General features: G+C 46.3%; 1 protein-coding gene across 1 annotated transcript; it reads left to right on the forward strand.

Moving 5' to 3' along the window:
- The first annotated feature begins 2656 nt into the window (after positions 1–2656).
- LOC130481033 (ras-related and estrogen-regulated growth inhibitor-like protein) lies at positions 2657–7439 on the forward strand. Its single transcript, XM_056853684.1, has 4 exons — positions 2657–2786; positions 5863–5916; positions 6112–6188; positions 6991–7439. The coding sequence occupies exons 1-4, from the start codon at positions 2672–2674 to the stop codon at positions 7393–7395; spliced, it is 651 nt and encodes a 216-aa protein (XP_056709662.1). The 5' UTR covers positions 2657–2671; the 3' UTR covers positions 7396–7439.
- The last annotated feature ends 1306 nt before the right edge of the window (positions 7440–8745 follow it).

Below are 8745 nucleotides of genomic sequence, written 5' to 3' on the forward strand. Positions count from 1 at the left end.
TAGATGGAGATTTCCTGCTATTACAGCTGATCTCCAGGCGACAGAGATCAGTTCCCCTGGAGAAAATGGCAATTGGACTCTATGGCATTGAAGTCTCTCCCCTCCCCAAACCCCAGCCTCTCAGGCTCCACCCCAAAAACCTCCCGCCAGTGACAAAGAGGGACCTGGCAATCCTACATTTCCGTGTTTCATTACTGTCCTGGAAGTTTGCTCTGCGCTACATTCCATTTCTTCATAATTCTAGTTTAACTAGGAGAAGTTTCGTTCTAGAATTGGAGTGTGCAAGCTTTGCTGTGGCTTTCAACTCTTATGTAGCTTTCCTCCTTTCTTTCTTACATTGTGTTGATAAAACACCACAAAAAAGCAATCTTGTTGTGACTGTATGTACATTTGGAGCAAAATTATTTTCCTGCGATGTTTCACTGATGAGCACATGGGCTTCTGCTAGAGTTGCCAACCTCCAGGTGGTAAAACAAGAAAAGAGCACCTCCGTGCTAATACCGTCAGGTTTGGAAACTGGCACGGGAAGAAATCAGTACAATAATACAAAATGTGTATATTGTGTTTCAAAACATTTCAACAAGTACAATGGACTACAACAAGTGACAATAAATGATATATACAAAATATACAAAACGTGTTTGATGCAGTCTATGAATAGAATCTTCTTAGTATATAGAAAAGTATTTTAAAAAGTCCATCAGGTACATGTATAAATGATCACAAAATCTTCATTAAGCATGATCATTTACATGTACCTGATGGACTTTTTAAAATACTTTTCTATATACTAAGAAGATTCTACTATTTATAGACTGTACTATTCATGTGTGTGTTAAGTGCTGTCAAGTCGTTTCCGAATCATGGCGACCCTATGAATGAAAGTCCTCCAAAATGTCCTATCTTTGACAGATAGTACTATTCATAGACTGCATCAAACACGTTTTGTATATTTTGTATATATCGTTTATTGTCACTTGTTGTAGTCCATTGTACTTGTTGAAATGTTTTGAAACACAATATACACATTTTGTATTATTGTACTGATTTCTTCCCGTGCCAACCTCCAGGTGGTGGCTGGAGATCTCCTGCTATTACAACTGATCTCCAGGTGACAGAGATCAGTGTCCCCTTTGGAAGGTGAAGCCTATGGCATTATACTGCATTGAAGTCCCTCCCCTCCCCTAACTCCGCCCTCCTCAAGCTCCACCCCCAAAATCTCCAGGTATTTCCCAACCTGGAGCTGGCAACCCTAGCTTCTACACATTGATACAACACTGCACCCGAACGAATCCTGAAGCAATTTTGAATTCTTCACCTCTGTGTAATTTGATCATAAAGCCCCCATTTCAACATTCCTACTGTGAGTTTAAAGTATTTTCAGTTATTTTCATACCACTTTCTTTCATTGGGTTCTATTGGACCAAGTTTACCCTACGAAATATGTGCCGAATTTCCAGCATTATTTGTTCATCAGCATATCAACATTACATGTTATTTGCATAAATGCATAATGACTTATTTGCATAAATGACTTACATTTGGTACATGAATGCTGTAAGGATTGCATTTAAATAGATGTTCACAGTGCAAAAGGATCATTGGTCTTATGCATGGCTGTTTCCCTTGTGGTCACCCCCCCCAAAGACTTTGTTTTGATTACGCATGCCATTTCCGACCATCAGAGGTCGCCTTGCTCACCCCAGTGTTTCTCTGCGTTTTGCCCGGGTTTTCAATTTTGCGATAAAACAGGTTAAGAGGTGAACTCTAATCTGGAGAATCAGGTTTGATTCCCCCCTTCCTCCACATGAAGCTTGCTGGGTGACCTTGGGCCAGTCACAGTTCTCTCTCAACTCTCTCAGCCCACGTGGAGGCAGGCAATGGCAAACCGATTGACTCTTGCCTTGAAACCCCTGCAGGGTCACCATAAGTCAGCTGCGACTTGACGGCACTTTCCACCACATTATTCTTTTGTGTGGTTTTTACACAATTTTAATGCCATTGATGTACAACTGGCATACAGAAAAAGGCGGTGTTCATTTTAATCGGAAAAGAAATTGGTGCGAGGAGATGCAAAATGGTGTAAAATTAAAGATTCAGGGTTGTTTCTCACAAGGAAGGAGCAACATCAAAACAGGGATGTTGGAACAAAACTAGCAAGCATGTGAAATTTGGGCTCATCCCTACGCCTAAATATTGTCATTCAAGGTCCTGCCACCTCCCTGGCTGGCTTCCTGTTCCTGATGTCTTTCCGGCAGTGTCTTTATGCCTTCTGCTGCTCAAACCCTGACTCAAATTCGTTCTGTGCTTCCCTTCTTTGCCAGCCTTTGTGCTTTTCCTTCCCTCGATTTGGGCGAGTTAATCTCTTCCAGCTCACATGTATGCGCAGCAAAAGATGTGAAGCGGCCACCTCTCCCATATGTGGGCACACGTTGTATTGCATGTTGGCGTTTCGGGTCAGACAGCCAGGCACAACACGAGCCCCTTCCATCTGTTCCCGTCACTCAGTCCGCAGCTCCTCCTCTCCGCTATAAAAACCCGGCAGGCAAGAGTGCCAGGCAACTGATTTGCAAAGAGGCATCTGGGGGGGAAAAACACACACACCTCTCTCTGGAGACTCTGCTTGCTGACTCCCTTCCCTTGGCTCTCGACTCCTGGGCATCAACTCCAAATGTTGGTCCAACTGAGGACTGCTTTCCAACAGGCTGGTAAGATGTCCGAAGGCAGCCTGTCCAAACTGGAAGCCAACATCCTCGTCATCGGAGCTGAGAAAGTGGGGAAATCAGGTGAGCGTTGCTTTGAGGAGAGCCACAATAGTTTAGAGAGCTTCCCCTGTACCTAGTGAGAACTATTGTTTGTGTGAATTGTATTGGCCTCAGGGCAGGGATCTGCCTTTCTGTTTATGCCATAAAGCACCACAGAAAGCCACAAAGCTCACGGAGAAGAAGAGTTGGTTTTTATTCCCTGATTTTCTCTACCTTTAAAGGAGTCTCAAACCAGCTTAAAATCGCCTTCCCTTCCTCTCCCTGCAATAGACATCTTGGGAGGAGTTGGAGTGTTAGCCATGAGATTAAGTTTTGAATCAGGAGATCCCTGCTTCACAATCTTGTCTCTGCCCTCAGCTCACTAGGGCGGCTTAAGCGATTCATGGTTGCCTCAACCCTTCCTTCTGAAATACGGGCATAATCATACTGACCTACCTTACAGGGCGGTTGCGAGGTTTACAGTAAGACCGTGGATATGAAGCACTTTGAACATTCAAAAGTGCTGCGTAAACCCTATGTAAAACGAACTGTTATTGCTCACTGCTGTCTATTCTTTATGGTTAAGTACAATGTCCTTAAAGTATCAGATGCAAAAGGCAGATCTCTTCTGCAAGTAATCTAGATTGAGACTTAGGGGGCAGAGAAGAAGAGGGAAATAAGGGATGAGTTGTGACTGCTGAAGGAATTAGTTTTTACTGTCAGCAGCATGCCCACGTACGGGGCAGAGGTACTGCTTAGCTGTGCAATGTGTGAGAGCTGTTCAGTCTGGGTATTTCCACGTTTGGATGCTAATCTAGATGTGAAAGTGGGGGATAGGTCACCCAGCTCAGTCCCAATCATGTGCACAGTGCCGGAAGGGGTGATTTTAACATCAAAAGATGCATGGGGGTGAGCAGTACCGAACCCTCACCCCCCACCGGCAATTTACCTCCCCCTTGTCTCTTCCCACAGAAGCTTTTCTCTTCCACTGAACTATAGTTCCAGAAATGAGCTCAGCTGAGAGGAACGGGGTGGGGTGGGGGCAAAGTGGGGAGACAATAAGGAGGTAAAAGGTGTAGGAGAGGAGACTGCTGCTTTCCTTACCCTCATGCTGCTTCTGCAGTTTAAAAAAATGGACGGACGCCTACACACCCCTTTCTCCATGACTGGAGTCGTGGCTTAGTGGTAGAGCACCTGCTTGGCATTGCAGGAGGTCCCAGGTCCAATCCCCGGCATCTCCAGTTAAAGGGACTAGGCAGGTAGGTGATGGGAAAGACCTCTGCCCGAGACCCTGGAGGGCCGCTGCCGGTCTGAGTAGACAATACTGACTTTGATTGACTGAGGGTCTGATTCAGTATAAGGCAGCTTTATATGTTCATGTGGGGCGCATCTGAATTTAAACTTGTGGATTTTCGGCTGTTCCGTCCAGCTTGGACCATGCTGTGCCAATGAGCCTAGGCACCCCACAAACATGCCTTACATTTGGGTACCTTGTCAGGGTCATGCAATGACCCTGGGAATATAGCAAAGGTGAGAAGTTCTCTGCTCATGTGCAAAATGCCTCCCCCACACTAATGATTAACCCCAACCGCAAAGATGTCAGGGAAGGGCTTTCAGGACAGATCTGAACCTGAATATTTTAGAAATCCAGCAGTGGTGGATTGAATTAAGCCTGCTGGAAGGGAATATATCACTGCTGCAGAACGTCTGGCAAGTTGCTGGCCCCAGATCAATGTTTTGGGGTGTCTCTGGTTGTCTCCCAGCAATTGGTATTCAGAGGTATACACTACCTCTCACCCTGGGACTTCCATTTGGATCTTGTGGTTAAGAACCACTGGTGGACCTGTCCTCCTCCAAGACTTTGTCCAGTTCCCCCTTTTAAAGCCGTTTAGAGCTACCTTTCTAGAGCTGATCCTGGGTGTTCAAATCATTTCCTGCCTGTGGCTCATGTTAAAATCTAACAGGTGTTTGGAAACAAAAGCCTCAACACCCTCCTGGTCTTGATCGGCCATGGCTCCCGCTGAGCACAAAGTAGATCGCTAGCCCAGCTTTCTTGTGGCTTGGCTTGCAAAACTGGATCTAGCTGGATCTTGCCTGCAGTTGCTAAGGGCAAAGGGATCTTTCAAAGCACATTGATTAATCAGCAGATTTCACGAAGCCTTCTAAATGAAAGGCAGAAAAAGACTTTCTCCCCAAAGGGGACCCAAAGCAGCTTTCATCCTTCTCCTCTCCTCCATTTTATCCTCCCAACAACCCTGTGAGGTAGGTTAGGCTGAGAGAGGGTGACTGGCCCAAGGTCACCCAGCGAGCTTCCATGGCACAAGTGGGGATTCGAACTTGGAACTTCCAGATCCTAGTCCTGCAATCTTAACCACTACACCACACTATTGCTCAAACCATGTATAACAGGAGGTGACTCTACCTGTGACCATTATCTCCAGTCGTCTTTTTGTGTGAAGAGGGCTACTCATGAATTTCTCCAGCTTTGGTATGCAGAAGTCCTAGTCCGGGCTTCCAATTGTGAGTTCCCAAACTGACAAAATACACGCATTGCCAAATTCAAACAAAATGGCGAACAAATGGTGCATATCAGTACTGTGCATATGAATGGCGTGATCCCTTATGCGTGGTTTGAGCACCAAAGATGTGACAACTCAAAGGGCTACATAGAGGTAAGAAACATAAAATCAGGAAATATCGAGTACCTGGTTTAACCTTCCTGAAAAAGGCCATTTCACACATTATGCATTGAGGTCTTGGTTTGGCCGTTGTCCACCTGGCAGAGAGGTATTGCTGGTCCCGGGGACCCGATAATGTCCGTCTTTGCAAACATTTGCTATTTGCATTTGCACTTCTTTTTTGAGGCCTACACTTGCAAAAGTAATGTGTGGAGAGGTACAAAGACAACGAAATCAATTTGTGCAGACAGTTAATCAGGCAGATACCGGAGACGCTAATCTCTCACAGAAGTGTACATGCCGGCGCAAAGTCGTCGTTTGTTTAAATGGCCATCCTGCCGAGCTTCCTCAGGAGCAAGCCCAATTGAAATACAATTGAATGCATACATCAAGCAAGGGTCCATGCCTTTCTAATGTCACTGTTTCTTCCCTTTTTCTAGCTTTGACAGTCCGGTTTCTGACCCGAAGGTTTATTGGAGAATACGGGAATATCGGTGAGTCAACTTTACAAAGAATCGTTTCCATGCCTCACTTCTGTTTCTCTTCCTTTCTCAGCTCCTTCTTTCCATTTCTTTTCCCTTTCTTTTTTCCAATTTACTTGCTTTTCAGATTCTTTTTATATTGTTCTTTCCTTCTTTCTTTCCTTCTTATTAACGTATCTTCTCATCTCTCCGTGTTCCCCTTTGCAGAATCAATCTACACTCATAACATGATGATGGGCGGCCGGGAGGTTTGCTTCAGCATCTGGGACTCCGTCTGCCCTCAGGTAAGAGACCTCATGCCAACCTGGAGAATTTTGCAAGCAAGTGCCCATAAAAAATAAGGATGCCACAGCTTCTGTTCCAACTGAAGACTCAAACAGCTTAATGACTGTTTTAGCTGCGCTGCCAGTAGGGTGGCCAACCTCCAGGTAGTAGCTGGAGATCTCCTGCTATTACAACTGATCTCCAGCCAATAGAGATCAGTTCACCTGGAGAAAATGGCCGCTTGGGCAATTGGTAGGGTTGCCAGGTCCCTCTTCGCCACCGGCGGGATGTTTTTGGGGAGAAGCCTGGGGAGGGCGGGGTTTGGGGAGAGGAGGGACTTCAGTGCCATAGAGTCCAATGGCCCAAGCAGCCATTTTCTCCAGGGGAACTGATCTCTATTGGCTGGAGATCAGTTGTAATAGCGGGAGATTTCCAGTTACTACCTGGAGCTGGAGGTTGGCAAGCCTAGCAATTGGACTCTATGGCATTGAAGTCCCTCCCCTCTCCAAACCCTGCCCTCCTCAGGCTCCACCCCCAAAATCTCCCACCGGTGGGGAAGAGGGACCTGGCAACCCTATTCAAATGGCTAACCACACAGGGCCTATCCTGCCCGCCACACACTTCTTTGACCATTCATGCCATATTCATTTCCCAAAAGGAAGAATTCTATAATCTGCTTAGGCCTAATTTGGTTTCCGGGAGCCTAGAAGCTGGTTTCCGAAGTTGCCAAGGCAACCGGAGGAAGTCTTAAGGACGGCCATTCCTCTTCTCCTCACTAATTCTGGGTTCTCACTCCAATCTCCGCAGGCGACCGAGTTCCAGGGCTGCGTGAACGAGAAACAGGTCCGCTGGGCCGACGGTTTCATCCTGGTCTACAGCATCTGCGACCGCACCAGCTTCCACTTTGCCCGCCAGCAGCTCCAGCGGATCCAGCAGCTGAAGAGGAGAAGCGGGGCCGTGAAAGTCCCCGTTATCCTGGTGGGGAACAAACGGGACTTGCAGCACGGGCGAACCGTCTCCAGCGAGGAAGGCCGGCTCTTGGCTCTTTCCACGGACTCGAGCTTTTTCGAGATCTCGGCCGCAGAGAACTACCACGGCGCTTTGGTGGTCTTCCACGAACTTCTGGACATGGTGCGGGATTCCCGGAGCTCCGCCAAGAAGACCGTGAGCATCCGAGGACTCGTACGCAGCATGTCAGCCGTCTTTGGGAGAAGGAGGACTGAATGAGGAGGGCCGGTGAAGGAAAGCCAGGTTGAAAAACAGGATCCTAGAGACACGCGGTGCAGGAATTCTAGTGGTGGCTGTTCAGCTCGAGGAACTTGGGATGTCAGATGAAGTTACCACAGAAGAGAAACGTGGGAAGTTCCCACGCAAGGTACTGGGAACCAAAGACAGCTAAAAATGCACCAACCGTACCACATCCTTTGTGGCTGGGGAGAGTAACGTGAACCATCGCTAACTGTATTCTCTCTTGCCGGTTTTGCATCTCTGGAAATCGTCGTATTTCCACTTTCAAAACAGTGTTATCATGGCTTAGCCTCAGAACTGGGTTTCAGTGTGAAAAAGAATAAAGAGGGTGCTTTTGACCATGCGCAGAATGCCATTCTGTCGTCGCCAAGCAACCACAACCAGCTCCGTTATATCTGAAATGCGGGGGGGTGGGGAACAGGGCTTCCGAGTGTAACTATGACTTTCATGCAGGCGTGACTCCAGCATTTGTCTTCATAAAAATAATTCCTTTGCAGTTAGATGATTTGAAAGAAGCCAGGCAATTATACGGTTTTTTAAAGGTACGCAATGTTGCTGTGAAATCTTATGGAGACCCTGCAGGGGTTCGAGAAATGATTAGGTTGATTGGGAACAAAATAATGGGGCTGAATTGATCTCATGCCAATTCAGTGCAAGAACCCTGCTGAATCTGACAGCATGAGAGAGAGCCCAGCCCGCGCACAGAACTTTTGCCTTAATTAAGTGCTTAAAGGTAGAGGCACTGCCGTACCACCTTCGGGTTTCATGCGCAGCGCATGATGAACGCCACTGAGATGGTTTCTGATCTCAGTTGCACACAAAGAAATTTCTCTTTTATAAGATGGGTGGAACAGCTGAGTAGCAGAGCTTTCCAGAATTTTTTAAAACATGCATGGAGGGGGGAAAATTAACATTTTCTTTTCTGCAAACTGAAAATGTTTTATCATGATTTCTAGTTCACCACACAAGTTTGCATATAGCTTTTGGGTTTCAGGAAGAAAAAAAATATAGAGATCAATATATATATTGTAATCTTTAAAAAACCAATGTGTAATGGACAAGATCTAAAGAATTGTACAGCTGGTTATTGGCTGTAACAGGGGCTCTGGACAGATTTCTTGAACAGCAGCTGCACTGTGCTGCATGGCAAACTGTGTTTAAAATGGAAAGGAATTTCAAAAGCAGGTGATTGATATGGCAAAATAATCTACTCTTCATAGGAACATCAAAAGAGCCCTGCTGGATCAGATAAGTGGTTCATCTGGTATCCTGTTTCACATAGTGGCCAACCAGTGGCCAATCCCTCTCCCTCAGTGCTGCCTCTTATTT

This window comes from Euleptes europaea, chromosome 7, assembly GCF_029931775.1.
Source record: "Euleptes europaea isolate rEulEur1 chromosome 7, rEulEur1.hap1, whole genome shotgun sequence".
NCBI classification, from domain to species: Eukaryota; Metazoa; Chordata; class Lepidosauria; order Squamata; family Sphaerodactylidae; genus Euleptes; species Euleptes europaea.